This window comes from Ascaphus truei, chromosome 8 (genome assembly GCF_040206685.1).
Source record: "Ascaphus truei isolate aAscTru1 chromosome 8, aAscTru1.hap1, whole genome shotgun sequence".
NCBI lineage: Eukaryota > Metazoa > Chordata > Amphibia > Anura > Ascaphidae > Ascaphus > Ascaphus truei.
This window is the reverse complement of record NC_134490.1, coordinates 43,858,057-43,873,305: the sequence shown is the minus strand read 5'-3', so window position 1 is coordinate 43,873,305 and position 15,249 is coordinate 43,858,057. Positions and strand designations below refer to the sequence as shown.

At 47.5% G+C, this 15,249-nt stretch overlaps 1 protein-coding gene across 1 annotated transcript; it reads right to left on the bottom strand.

The window, feature by feature from the left end:
* On the bottom strand, positions 1–15,249 carry GABARAPL1 (GABA type A receptor associated protein like 1). The gene is made up of 4 exons (XM_075611750.1): positions 14,995–15,249; positions 5,389–5,467; positions 4,501–4,619; positions 1–2,729 (listed from the first exon to the last, which is right to left on the bottom strand). The coding sequence occupies exons 1-4, from the start codon at positions 15,082–15,084 to the stop codon at positions 2,664–2,666; spliced, it is 354 nt and encodes a 117-aa protein (XP_075467865.1). The 5' UTR covers positions 15,085–15,249; the 3' UTR covers positions 1–2,663.

Genomic DNA, 15,249 nt, shown 5'->3' with positions numbered 1-15,249 from the left:
TCTGGGTTTGGATATTGTTTCAGTTTTATTTAAATGGGTAGGATACCAATCTAACAATTATTAATTAGAACATAAACAGAATAACCAAATAGTATGGACATTTACAAATAAGACTAAAATACACAGGTCTGAAATTATAAGATAAATCACCAGACTGGTCATATATTTTAGTGACGCAATCTTACTGTACATGGCAAAAAATTATTTGGCATTGCAATAAACAGAAAGTACTCTACACAGCATAACTGGTTAACAACCAATGTGACAGTTGTTAACTTTAAATTTTAAATCCCGAATGTGAAAAAGCTCATTAAAAATGCCTCAGAGTGGAAAGATCTGAACCTCCCCTCTGAGATATGCTGAAAACAAAATATGGTCTATCCTCCCAATGGAGAATGACAAGTTTCATGAAAGATACATGTGCCAAGTTCCAGAGAGTATGGCACCCGTGGCTTATATAATCACAGCATACGAGGCTCAGCGAGCCAAGACACTGGATGACTCCTCTTCATTGCTTTAAGATTTCCACTGTACAATAATAGCCTGTTCTTACCACAGCTCTGCCATAAAGAGCAGCTGATTGCTACTGACCTAACCACAAGTACTTTAAATAAAAACCCTGTCACAGGTACCAGGATCCTCGCTCTCCCCTGGAGTGAGTTGGTCCGGATATCTTCTCAGCTGTGTTTAACTGAACTGTAATTTACATTTATGAATCTTTATCTTTGTTATTTTACACCAATGTAACTGTACTACCGATCTGAGTTGAGAACCCCTACCCAGTCTAAGTTCCACCCCTCTTAATTTTGTCATTTCTGTACACCCCTAACCCTCACACACACACCCTTTTTTGTTTCTCTAGGTGTGAACTCATTCCTGTATGTTCGCAGAATACATTGTAAAAATAAATAAAATATGAGTATTAAATAAAACAAAAATGCCTCAAGAGTATCTTGTCAAACGGAGGAAGAAAAGCTGTGGTGATTTCGAGGTCAAAATGATCAGGGCTCAGATACAAAAACTGTTATTCACTTTCACTGGCAGGGAATAGGTTTTAGTGCAGAAGGGGGAGCGAGGGGAAAGCTGAAGCTTTAAGAAGGTGAGTGGCGCCTCTACTGATTATAATACTACCTAGTATCCTCCTTCATACACCCATATGCTAAGAAAATCATTCCTGATTAGAGGCAAATAAATGTTGTTTTCGTATTTGCAATGTCAGGTATCTCAACTGTTCTTAGGCTCAGAGCCACAAAGGGGAGCTGCGCTGCAGCATCCTTTACTCCTATGCATATGAATGGGAGCCAGGGTGCTAAAGTCTGGCACACTCTTGTGGATCTGGTCTCGTTCTACTGCCATTTCCATAGCTCTACACTGCCACCTAATGGGCATTTGCAGTATCTATTATTCTAGTACAACAATGTATCCCTAACAAGTGTCCAATTCAATATTGAAAAGGCATACATTAGTATTAAAACTAGGTGCAATTAAAAACTAAACAGCATTGATCTCTATCTAGCTATCAATTACTCCTCTTCTGTCCTGTTATAAGAATAGTGCACAAAACATCTATTATTTCTGATTTATGATCGTTACTTCAATGTGTGACCATAATCACAGAAGTATCACATATTTGGGTTTATAGCTCCTGTATTCTGATGTGTATTTTGTAATTGAATTACATAGATTAGGTTGAAGACATTTGATGTTCAATCTTAGCTTTAGAAGCATTGCAACGAGTTAAAGACTCACTATAATAAAGTAGTCTGTTTCACAAAGCATTAAAAACACTTCTGCCCTACTGAGTGTGGATAAAAGCATTATTATTATTCAGACCCAGAAATAAACGCAGAATGAAAATGCCCCATAACATATCCTTGGTGTGACCATGCAAATAAGCACATGAACATCTTTTATTCCATTTCCCAGCCATTGTCTGGAGTTTATCAAGCCAAAAACCTGCTGAAATTCTACAGTACATCTATTTGGCAGGGAGGGGTTAAAACATTCATTGTCAGCCAATCAAAGGCTTTTATCTCCCTGTATTATGCAAACGGGATGGATTTGTTTGATACACCACAGGAGGGGAGAGTCTTAGTTGGGGATTGTGTGACTTGGTCTGTACCAATAGGAAATGTGTGTTAACCTTCAGTGAAGTGTTTGATGTATACACACAATGTGTGGAGCAGTGATAGGGCTGTCCAGTTCTAGAGGTAATAAGCTTAGTATCATGGAACCACCCAGCCCTAGAGGAGCTCAGCTCTGTATCCACATGGTGGTGCTCTGAGCTGCCCAGCCCTAGATGTTCCCATTTCATTACATATCATTCTATCCCTTCACCCATCCATCCCAAGAGGTGTTCTGCCCCCCCCCCTCCTCCCTTGTCCTTTTCTTGAGCTGTCCAGCCCTAGAGGTTGCCAACTGTTTCTCCCCTTACATCCTGCCCAACCTCCCACGACATCCAGCCTTATAGCTGACAGGTTCTGAGAGCCGTACAGTCCTAGAGGTTGGGTGTTCTGTGATATGGTTGGTTGGGAAGGGTGGTGTTGGTTGTGATGATGAGTTCTGCCCTCTCTCCTCTCTGGTTGGTTGTGGTGGTGGTGGTGGTGGTGGTAGTGATGATAATGATGTTGGCTGTAATGAGTTCCGCCCATTCTCCTGCAGGGTCACTTCCCGTACACGCTCTCGTCGCTGTATGCTACGTAGAGGAAGTAATCCTCCTCGTGGTTATCCTGTAAGACACCAATAAATATGCTTTAGGGCAGAAATTGTGCATAAAGCGACATCCCCACCCCAAGCAACGAGGTAATAATCTACACTGATCATTCCTTGCTGCATTGTCAGCTCAGAACCTTATGTCAGGGGCAGTGTAACTTAGTGTAACCTAAGGCTGAGTCCCCGCTAATGCGGAGCGCGCTCCTGCTTGGAGAGCGCTCCAAGCATGAGCGCCGGGTGTCCTCCGATTAATGCAAGCGCGCGCAGGGCGGCATTGCGGGCCAGCTGAGCGTGCGGGGAAGTCAGATTTTTTTGTTTTGGTAAGCGCCAAGCGCGGGTGCCCTCGCGCCACGTGAGCAGGAACTTACACACACACACTAACGTGTCAAGCGCCGCCCGTTCAGCGCTAGCAGGGGACGCAGCCTTAGGTGGGACTCTTATGGGGTCCATGGTAAAATGGATTTGAAGCAAAAGGGGACACTGTGCTCATTTGCATGTCATTTACCAGAATCCCTTGCTGCAGTGGAAGCACTGTATGCCAGGAGGCAACGGTGAAAAACAGTGATGTAGACCAGTCCGAGACGTGAATGTGCTCACAAGTGATATTTTCATGTACTGCAATTAGCCGATACGACAGGCTTTTACGTCCTATAATTGGTTTCTAATAGAGGGAGGGGTGGGTGTGAAAGAGAGGGAAGGGGGAGATAGGTGGGTATGCAAGTGAGGGAGGGAGGGGGAGAGGTGGGTGTGCAAGAGAGGAAGGGGGAGAGGTGGGTGTGCAAGAGAGGAAGGGGGAGAGCTGGGTGTGCAAGAGAGGGAAGGGGGAGAGGTAGGTGTGCAAGAGGGATGGAGGGAGAGGTGGGTGTGCTAGAGAAGGATGGAGGGAGGGAGAGGTGGGTGTGCAAGAGAGGGAGGGAGAGAGGTGGGTGTGCAAGAGAGGGAGGGGGAGAGGTGGGTGTGCAAGAGAGGGAGGGGGAGAGGTGGGTGTGCAAGAGAGGGAGGGGGAGAGGTGGGTGTGCAAGAGAGGGAGGGGGAGAGGTGGGTGTGCAAGAGAGGGAGGGGCAGGGTGGGTGTGCAAGAGACGGGGGGCAAAGGGGGTGTGCAAGGGGGAGGGGTGGGTGTGCAAGAGGGGGAGAGGTGGGTGTGCAAGAGGGGGAAAGGTGGGTGTGTAAGGGGGAGGGAAAGATGAGGGTGTGATGGGGGGAAATGTGGAGGTGTGAGGAAGGGGGGTGAGAGTGAGAGAGGGGGGGAGAGAAATACATGGAGGAAGGGGGAGGACGAGGGGTGAATGTGAGAGAGGAAGGTTACTGATGGGGAGTGAGTGTCACAGAGGGGGAGGTCACGAATGGGTTGTGTCAGTGAAGAGGGTGGATGTCACTGTAATTTGGTGTGGGGAGTCTGTGATTGGGGGGTAGAGGGTACAGCACTCACTGGATGTGATCAGAGGGTTATTATTGATTGATTCACAGTTCCAAGTCTGCAATGGAAAAGATGACTCCAGAGTACTGCAACCGTGCGAAGCCGGGTACATTAGCTAGTTACCCCAAAATACAGACATTTACTTCCTATAATTACCCCAAAATACAGACATTTACTTCCTATAATTACCCCACAAAACAGGTCTTTACCTTATGCCCCAAGACACATGCCCTTAGCTTATAACAGTTGCCCCATGACACATGCCTTTACCTCATACAGTTGCCCCATGACACATGCCTTTACCTCATACAGTTGCCCCATGACACATGCCTTTACCTCATACAGTTGCCCCATGGGACATGTGCTTACCTCATACAGTTGCCCCATTGTAGCACTGGTAGGAGGGATAGTGTTGTTGACAAAGAAGAAAAGGGCATCCTCGGGACGAAGGTGAATCCGCTTTCTGATGAGAAAGTAAAACTGTCCGACTGGAGGGGGGGAAATGGAGCAGGAATGGAGATGTGCGAATGAAGGGGGGGAAGAGAGGGAGGATGGAGGGGATGGGGGGGAAAAGGGGAGAATGGAGGGGAAGAAGGGAAAGAAGGGGGAGGAGGGGGAGGGAGGAGGATGGAGAACGGGGGGGAGGAGGATGGAGAACGGGGGGGAGGTAGGAGGGACGGAATGATAGGCAGAAAGGACAGGAGGAAAATGAGTAAGAGGAGAAGGAAAGAGACGAGAGGAGGTGGTGTTGGGAAAAAGGGCGGAGGTAAAGGATGAGAGGGGAGTGTGGAAACAAAAAAACAGTATTACTCAATGTAATGACAAATACTAGTTCAAAGGAACTATGATATTTGACCAAAAGGGAGAAATAGGGAATCCTTCCCATTCCTGTATATAGTGTCAATTAGCACTATTAGCTATAGGTTTTATTATGTTACTTTTTTTGTTTCTAAAATATAAATAAATATTATGCCAATTAGTGGAGATGGATCTCCATCTCTTTCCAGTAAAATATTACCTTCCTAATACTATGGAGGTGGAGTGCACTTAAACACAGGAATCTTTTCTTGTTGTCTTTATATTGCTTTATTCCTGTTCTGCACCCCCCCACCCCCCACATTCACATTTAAGCTGAGCAGAAACCATTTTTTTTGTATTACTCAATGTAACCCAACTCTTAAGTTGTCCCATTCCTCATTCAGTGCAGAAGTGGTCCGACATGGTATACACAGTGTCTCGGTGAGAGATGGGGCGTACCTGTGAGGTCGGAGGGCACCAGGTATTTCCTCTTATCCAGATCAGGAACTCTGGCTTTAGGGGCCTTTTCTACAATGACCTGAAATACATTTTAAAAAATAAATAAAAGGTGTCAGCACACAGAGAGAGACACACAAACACACACACACACGCAACCGGGAGTCACACACACACACACACACACACACAGACACACACACACACGATGCAGGGAGTCTCTCACACAATTAGATTGTAAGCACTTTGGAGCAGGGACTGCTCTTCCTAAATGTTAATTTTTATGTCTGAAGCGCTTATTCCCATGTTCTGTTATTTGTTATTTATATGACGGAGGAGGAAGTTCCAGCTCCTCTGCGGCCCGCACGTTACATGGGGGAGGGTGGAAGTACAAGCTCCTACTGCGGCCCGCTTCCCCCCGCGGCCAGCTTCCCGAGCTCACCTCCCGTGGCACCCCCTCCCGAGCCCACCCCCAGTGCCCACCTCCCATCCCGGGCAGCAGGGGATATCGGGGGCAGCAGGGGAAAGCGTCCGGCGGCAAGGTAAGTCACCCCACCCAGTCACTGCCTCCCACCCAGGTGTCCCTGGCCCCCTCCCTCCCACCCCCCCCCCCCCCCCCCCCCAAGTGTCCCTGGCCCCCTCCTACCCCCCCAAGTGTCCCTGGCCCCCTCCCTCCCACCCACCCAAGTGTCCCTGGCCCCCTCCCTCCCACCCACCCAAGTGTCCCTGGCCCCCTCCCACCCACCCGTGTCCCTGGCCCCCTCCCACCCAAGTGTCCCTGGCCCCCTCCCACTCACGTGTCCCTGGCCCCCTCCCACCCACCCAAGTGTCCCTGGCCCCCTCCCTCCCACCCAAGTGTCCCTGGCCCCCTCCCACCCACCCAATTGTCCCTGGCCCCCTAAGTGTCCCTGGCCCCCTCCCACCCACCCAAGTGTCCCTGGCCCCCTCCCTCCCACCCAAGTGTCCCTGGCCCCCTCCTTCCCACCCACCCAAGTGTCCCTGGCCCCCTCCCTCCCACCCACCCAAGTGTCCCTGGCCCCCTCCCTAAGTGTCCCTGGCCCCCTCCCACCCACCCAAGTGTCCCTGGCCCCATCCCTCCCACCCACCCAAGTGTCCCTGGCCCCCTCCCTCCCACCCAAGTGTCCCTAGCCCCCTCCCTCCCACCCAAGTGTCCCTGGCCCCCTCCCTCCCACCCAAGTGTCCCTAGCCCCCTCCCTCCCACCCAAGTGTCCCTGGCCCCCTCCCACCCACCCAAATGTCCCTGGCCCCCTCCCACCCACCCAAATGTCCCTGGCCCCCAGAGTGTCCCTGGCCCCCTCCCTCCCACCCACCACCCACCTAAGTGTCCCTGCCCCCCCCCCCCTCCAGTCACTCACATCAGTCGTTGCCTGTAATTCACTGTTTGTGTCTGTGTGCGTATAGGGGAGAGCGAGTGTGTGTGTGTGTATCAGTGTCTGTGTGTGTGTGTATCTGTATCAGTGTGTGTGTGTGTGTGTGTCTGTGTGTGAATCAGTGTCTGTGTGTGAATCAGTGTCTGTGTGTGAATCAGTGTCTGTGTGTATCAGTATCAGTGTAAGTGTGTGTGTATCAGTGTCTGTGTGTGTGTATCAGTGTGTGTGTGTGTGTGTGTGTGTGTAGCAGTGTCTGTGTGGCTGCTTGTGTGTCAGTGGCTGGGTGTGTGTGTCAGTGGCTGGGTGTGTGTGTCAGTGGCTGCGTGTGTGTGTATCAGTGGCTCTGTGTGTGTATCAGTGTGTGTGTCAGTGGCTGCGTGTGTCAGTGGCTGTGTGTGTGTGTGTATCAGTGGCTGTGTATGTGTGTATCAGCGGCTGTGTGTGTGTGTGTATCTGTATCAGTGTGTGTGTGTCTGTGTGTGAATCAGTGTCTGTGTGTATCAGTATCAGTGTAAGTGTGTGTGTATCAGTGTCTGTGTGTATCAGTGTGTGTGTGTGTGTGTGTGTGTGTGTGTAGCAGTATCTGTGTGGCTGCGTGTGTGTCAGTGGCTGCGTGTGTGTCAGTGGCTGGGTGTGTGTGTATCAGTGGCTGCGTGTGTGTGTATCAGTGTGTGTGTCAGTGGCTGCGTGTGTCAGTGGCTGTGTGTGTGTGTATCAGTGGCTGTGTATGTGTGTATCAGCGGCTGTGTGTGTGTATGTGTGTATATCAGTGGATGTGTGTGTGTGTATATCAGTGGCTGTGTGTGTGTGTCTGTGCAGGCCCTATAGGCCAGTATAGGCGATAAAATTTTTAGTGGGTCACGAAAAAGAAGTTAAAAAATAACCGGGTCACGGAAAAAAAAGTTTGGGAAACGCTGGCGTAGTTGATAAAAAAACCTATACCTCCTTAATGGGAAAGTGGTGTGATCATTAGTTCCCACACCTAATAGGTAAAACTTCATGATTTGCTGTGATGATTTTGCTATAGCACTTACAATATATCATGGGAGATTGATAGCAAGTATCCTAGTTCCTGTTGCGCTGTACAGGCATACCCCGCATTAACGTACACAATGGGACCGGAGCATGTATGTAAAGTGAAAATGTACTTAAAGTGAAACACTACCTTTTCCCCACTTATTGATGCATGTACTGTACTGCAATCGTCATATATGTGCAAAACTGATGTAAATAACGCATTTGTAACAGGCTCTATAGTCTCCCCGCTTGTGCAGAGCTCCGGTACAGGTAGGGAGCCGGTACTGCTGTTCAGGACGTGCTGACAGGCGCATGCGTGAGCTGCTGTTTGCCTATTGAGCGAAATGTACTTACTCGCGAGTGTACTTAAAGTGAGTGTCCTTAAAGCGGGGTATGCCTGTAGTTGCCCTGTTTGGCATACTACACATTAAATATATCTCACTCAATGTGATACTACCCTGTTCCTAATGGAACAGTGGGAGATTCAAATCCTGTAGGTAAGCTTACACTTGGATGATCTGTCCTTATGTTAGTACAGTATAATGCAAAGAACAAAAGGATAATTAGAACTCAGCCGCAGAATAGTATGTTTATATTACTGCAGCACAGGAAATATAGGATTGATGTAGAACCTATACCTCCCTGCTTGGTAAATTGTTCAATGATTAAACTATAATGTTATTTGAACCATTGTAGTTGCTCTCCTGTCTATTGTAAATAGAACCCTTATTACTAACAGACTTAATACTGATTGGGAGTTGATACAATATATATAATCTTTTGTGTCATTGCTTCAGGGTTAGCAACAACTTTACTGAAAAGGAGTATTATATTCAACCAGTTCTGAATGATTAATTCATTACACTTCCGGGATTCAGACGTGTCTCCATGACAACGCGGCGTCAAATGACGCCGCGGGTCACGTGACCTGACATCATGTGACCCCGGAGCATCATTTGACGCTGCTGGAAGGTCTGAGAGGGGGCGTGAGACCGGGGGAGGCTAGGCAGGGGGGCGCGAGACCGGGGGAGGCTAGGCAGGGGGGCGCGAGACCGGGGGAGGCTAGGCAGGGGGGCGCAGCTTCAAAAGTTTCCACTCCCCTGATCTAACATAGCAGTTGGTAAAGGGTATCATTGCAGGTCCATACACAAGATGTTCTCCAGCATGATTAGGCCGACACATTAAATGCTGATTGATACTGAGCTATAGCACACAGCTAGATTATTCCTTGCCAACGCCGTCAGATTCTAACGGAGCCCAGCCTTATAATAGCATGTTCTCACAACTAGTGGATGCCTGGACCGGACCAAAACTTAGTTTATCTTACTATTAGAAAAAGATTGAGAATTAGACACAGAGACATGATGCCTCAGCACACTCTTCTATTGCTGAAACCTCCGGTTCAGTCGTGCTTGTGACGCACTACTGACGTCATATCCCGACGCACGTTTAGTTCTGAACTCGGCACTTATACGGGGTGGGCGGTTCACTGCTCTCACCGGCTATTTGACTCCAATGGTTACCATAGTTGCAGAAGTACAGGTGAGTTACACCTGTGTATTTGGCGCGAAGCTGGTAGCCAATCAACGGTAAAGTAAACAAAGCTACTGACAGCCATTGCAGTGTGACCCCATCGTTAAAAAGGAAATAGAGTCAATACCTAATCCTAATAAAAACGGTAAGTATTCAATAAAACATAAAAAGAGAGTAATCAAAAAAGCAGGTTCTGCTTCTGTGTTGTAAATATATGTTAGGTATATATTATAAACTCATACATGTCATTCCACATTAGGTTTTAACTGCATGGGAAATGACCACAAGCCATATTCTGCTGAAGCCCCTTCTGTTAATATTAATGGGTCATATGATAAAGGTATAACAGACTCCCTGATGTCAATCTATGGTTATGATGGTAAAATATTCAGATCCCCTTGCCGTACTGATCATCTACAGGGAATGCCCAGTGTTATAAATACCCGTGATATCCAAGTTGTAATGGATATCTATGTATGAGATGCCTACCTGATAATTAAATCTACTGCACATGGTATAATACCTACATTGCATTTCCTCATTAATTTAATCATGGTAAAAGTGTATAACTTTTTCATATAGATTCTTCAGGTATCTGAGTTATTACAGCAGAGAGTTAGAGGAAGGCAGAATACACAAAGCCTTCATTCAGGTCTCTTGGAGATAAAGTGCCCAAAGTGTATATCCATTTTGCCTCCTTCCTCAATAGAGTATTGTCAAGATCCCCTTCTCTCAAACCCAGCGTCATGTGATCAATTCCCCAGAATGACAGTTGGTTTGCATCTCCATGGTGGACCAGGTTAATATGTCACGCTACCGGGGTGTCTATATTGTTCCTAATTGCACTAGCATGTTCTAAAATGTGGCGTCAGAGTTGGTGCAATGTCTTGCCCCACAGTCGTTGGAAGAATGCACTCAGCACTTGTACTGCTTGTAAATATAAGCCACCAAATGTCCTATATATAGATAAAAAATGCCATGCCTGAGGAAGTGTGTTTAGACGCACGAAACGCGTAGGGCATTTTTTATCTATATATAGGACATTTGGTGGCTTATATTTACAAGCAGTGCAAGTGCTGAGTGCATTCTTCCAACGACTATGGGGCAAGGAGGTGCAGATCGCCGTTTCCTGTATCTTCCACTGGAGATTGCCAGGTTCTGACGCCACATCCGGCAACGTCATTTCCGGTCCGCCACGAGGACGGCGTCACTTCCGGTTTTTGCCAGTAGAGAGACGCAGAAGGAATACAAGGCGTCTGAGGCACCCAGTGGATCCCCCACACGCGGTCACCAGCCCCCATTGGTACTATGCGAATTACCAGCAGCCGTCCTATGAGTGTTATCTAGGTTTTAACCCACCGGAGCGGTCTGTTAGCCATTTGTCCTTTTTATCATCTAGTTTAATAAATAACTTTTATCATTAGCTTTGCTTAAGTGTTGTTTGTCTAGTTGTATCTGTTTGTTTTGTCTGTTTATGTCAGCCAGTTGCAATTATGTCTGTATAAATTGTTTAACTGTGTTGCACTAAATATTTCTTTTTTCATTGCATGTTCTACTTCCACTGCATCAAGTCATATCTGAATACCCCAAGATACAGAGACTGTTGATTTCCTTGGAACTGGAACTATTTCTACTGGATATCCAGGATTCCATTATTTTTGGACTCATTAGGCACCGGTATCTCTTTTGTTTATTTGCTGTTTATTCTGATTGTACTGTCAGGTTACCACCAGGCTGCCTTGCAACCATATGGCTCACCCTTAGAGTAGGGTCAATTGTTTGTAATCCCCATTAGCGCTATTATACATCACTCCCCTTTCCCACAAAGGAGTGGAACTCCAGTATTGTGCCATTCCACACCACCAGCACATCATCGATGTAGCGTGACTAAAGATCAATGTGTTGTGTGTGTATCTACATGTCTGGAGTAAATACTTTTGTCTCCTCCCACCACCCTAGATAGATGTTAACATATGTAGGCGCACAGGTAGTGCCCATGGCAGTTCCTTGTAGTTGGTGGTAATATTTCACTTTAAAAAGGAAGAAGTTGTGTGTCAACACAAATTCCAAAAGCTCTATAGTGAACACATTATGATCATGATGTTCCATGCTCCTAGCTCGTAGAAAATGGACAACCGCCGCTAAACCCACTGGGTGCTATATGCTTGTATATAGGGATTCTACGTCTAATGATGCTAGAAACGTACCAGCTGATATTTGTACCCCATCGATCTTTCTTAGTGCATCAGTGGTATCCTCACTATGTGACGGTAGACTGGTGACAAACGGTCTTAAAATGTTATCAAGATACGTACTGACATGTTCACTAAGGGAATCAATACCCAATACTATCGGTCTGCCCGGTGGATGCAGGGCATTCTTGTGCAGTTTTGGTATGCTATGGTATGTAGCTACTTTGGATTTCTCCACCAGCATAAACTTGAACGCCTGCTCTGAGATCACCTTTTTCAGTAGTCCATTTGTTAGGATTGACTTTAGAATCTTAAAATAGGTGATTGTCGGGGTCTCTCTGAAGGACCTCATAACAGCAGCGATTATTAAGGAGTCTCAAGTTTTCTGCATAATATTTTTCCTCACCCAGCAGGGCAATATTTCCCCCTTAGTCCAAGGGTTTTATAATGATTCCCTTCAAGTTTGTTAACTCTTTAAGGGCTAGCCTCTCCAAGAGTGTCATATTTTCCTGTCCTCCGCTATGGGGTAAAATGCTCTAAATCATTGGTCACCATCCTAAGGAACATCTCAATATTGTTATTAGAGCTGAGTGGCGGTGTAACTCAGCTTTCAGGCCTAAGGGAGGTAAACGGATCATGTCCTGGATCTCTGTTGCTATGATCAACTGGTGATATCAGGTTTCTAAGATTTTCTAGGCCCATAATATCGGCTGAGGCCATGAAATCTGGTGGGGTGTTAAACATTTCTCTTCTTTTATACAATTTGTGTAATGCTAACTTGCGGCCAAAGAGATTTATGTCTTTGATCCTTTCAAAGAGATTTAGATTGCAAGATGGGGTGAAAGATGACCCTTTTTTCAGGACGGTCTCTTGTGCAGGTGTCAGGGCAGTGGATGTGAGGTTGACCACCTGCAGCTCATTCTGCTCACACAATGTGACTACTGGTGGTTCCCCCTCCTCCCTCCCATATCTCTCAGCCTTTCCCTTGCCTCGTCTGGTCTTGCGCCTAGTCCTCTCCCTTGTCCACCCCTCTGTGCCTCTAAAACAGTGTGATTGCCATGGACATTTTCTGCATCAGTTGGGTTAGAATGGTTATTGTCGTCCGTATCGGAATTTTCCCACTCTGTGGAGGAATCGTGATACTCTTCATGTATATGTTTATTTGTTCTATAGATTTTCCCCGTTTTACAGTTGTTTACAGCTCTCATAATTTTTTTTGTGTTTTCGTTCTATTTCTTTGGTAAATTTTTCTACATGTTTCTTTAATTTTGATTCTAAATCTATAAAGTCAGGTTCTTTATCCCACTTATCAATTTGTTTGAGTTCTAAATCCAACTCCACAGTTGCTTCTTCTAATTTTGAAGATTCGTACTCAATCAGAAGGAGCATTAGATCCTTGGAGCATGCCCTCCCATTTTTTGGTGAACACCTCATCTTGAACCCCAAAAGCTGGGAAAGTATTGATGCGTAAACCCTGTGGTATGAGGTAATTTAGTCTCGTCTCTTTAAAAAAAAATTCCACGTTAGAAAAACACGTTTTAATACTGTATGTCCTGACGAGTAAGATATTAGTAGAGGCGTGTGCAGACAGGGATCCTTTCTCTTTCATGTTGTGCATGCATCTCTTTCCCTGATAGCAACCCTCTAGAAAGTTAATACAAGGCTGAACAAGGACCTTTTGTGGCTATATAAATAAAGACATACACACACACACACACACACACACACACACACACACACACACACACACACACACACACACACACACACACACACACACACACACACACACACACACACACACAGCAGGGAGTCTCACACACACACACACACACAGAGAGCAGGGAGTCTCACACACACACACACACACACACAGCAGGGAGTCTCACACACACACACACACAGCAGGGAGTCTCACACACACACACACACACACACACACACACACACACACACACACACAGCAGGGAGTCTCTCACACACACAGCAGGGAGTCTCACACACACAGCAGGGCGTCTCACACACACAGCAGGGAGTCTCACACACACTTGACTCCCCCCTTCCCTGTTTTGCTGCATTACCCAGCAGCAGCCAACCAGGAGGAGGTGTCAGTAGCCTGTGGGGTGTGGCCAAGCAGAGGAGGAGGTGGCGCGTGCGTTGAACCCTCTTCTTATCTCCTGTCCTTTCTGTGACCCTGTCCTGTTGTAGGGGTGCCTCAGCAACTGAGACTACGGGTTTTGGCCACGTATCCCCGGGCTATGGGTTTACCTAGTAAACCTCCGGGTGGTGGCAACCGTGGGCAGGCAGTTGCGGCAGCAACATCCCCCGGCATCTTCCCCCTGCAAATACTGGCAATAAGGCTGCGGGGCAGCAAATGTCACCGCGTTGCCATGACAAGACGCTACGTCATGCGGTGCCACATTGTCATGGCAAGTTGATGCCGCGTGACGTTGTAACATTTGACGCCGCACAGCCATATTGAAGTGAATTGCAGGGGGAAGATGCCGAGAAGACGCCAGAGGCAAATGCTTTATTTAAAAAACATCTCAGGGTTGGCCTTCAGTTGAAAGTGGCAACCCTGGGGGGGTGCCAGAGAGATAAAAGGTTGAACACTGGTCTAGGTGACTATGTATGTGACACAGGCTGGGTCTGGAGCAGATATCCTCTCTATATATTACTTATCCCCGGGGAAACCAGTCCCACCTCCCCAAAACCTCCTGGGCTGCCCCAGGCCTCCACTCTGTACCCATCATGATTAGGGCACAGCACCTTTAAAAAAAGGGTTAAGACAGCATCAAGGGGGTCTCCTACTCAGAAGCAAAGGGTTAACACCGCTCAGAAACAGGGCAAGGACACAGAAGACAAGAGTGGGGGGGGGGGGGACACACACCTGTAAAACCCTATTGCCCGTTAACCTGTTCAGTGCCAGAGGATGTGTAATGTGTGGTGAAGCAATGTAGTAACAGACAGAGCAATGTGCTGCGGGTCCGTCTGGCATTGAGTAGGACCCAACATACGTATATACACACACACACACACACACACACACACACACACACACACACACACACATTTCAAATAATAGTAATACAAGGGCATCCTGCCAGGTCTCTCTTGCCGTGAAGGGGTTAATAATGCAGGGAACCGGCCCTAAGAATCGACATTCAAGAGAGAATGAGGTTTAACAGCGCAACGCTCTGCAGCCGGGAGAAGATGGTGGTGCGATATTCTGCAGCTGTGAAAAGGTGGCAGCGCGACGCTCTGCAGGTGGGAGAGGGTGGCAGCGCGACGCTCTGCAGCTGGGAGAAGGTGGCAGCGCGACGCTCTGCAGCTGGGAGAGGGTGGCAGCGCGACGCTCTGCAGCTGGGAGAGGGTGGCAGCGCGACGCTCTGCAGCTAGGAGAGGGTGGCAGCGCGACGCTCTGCAGCTGGGAGAGGGTGGCAGCGCGACGCTCTGCAGCCTCTTTTAATACTCACAGGGACCCTGTCTGGATATTTCTTCCTGATCTTCTCTCCTTCCTTCTTCCTGTATTCGAAGGGATGATCCTCTTTGTACTGGAATTTCATGTCTGCGGCGCCTGTCGTCCCCTCTCACAGTAAATAAGTGGGCCTCTGTCCTGTGGCCCCTATATCCTGTGGCCTTAGCAGCTGCACCGTCCCTTTAAACCGGGCTGTGTATCCAGCTGCTCAGTTACTGCAACAATGTCAGAGATGGAGCATTGTGATGTCACA

Bases quoted from the DNA above. Each gene is read 5' to 3' on its own strand.
- GABARAPL1 (XM_075611750.1), bottom strand. From the start codon at position 15,084: ATGAAATTCCAGTACAAAGAGGATCATCCCTTCGAATACAGGAAGAAG. The intron at 5,468-14,994 runs GTGAGTATTAAA...AATGTATTTCAG, and splicing joins AATATCCAGACAGGGTCCCT to GTCATTGTAGAAAAGGCCCC. The intron at 2,730-4,500 runs GTAAGCACATGT...GGTGTCTTACAG, and splicing joins CAATGGGGCAACTGTATGAG to GATAACCACGAGGAGGATTA.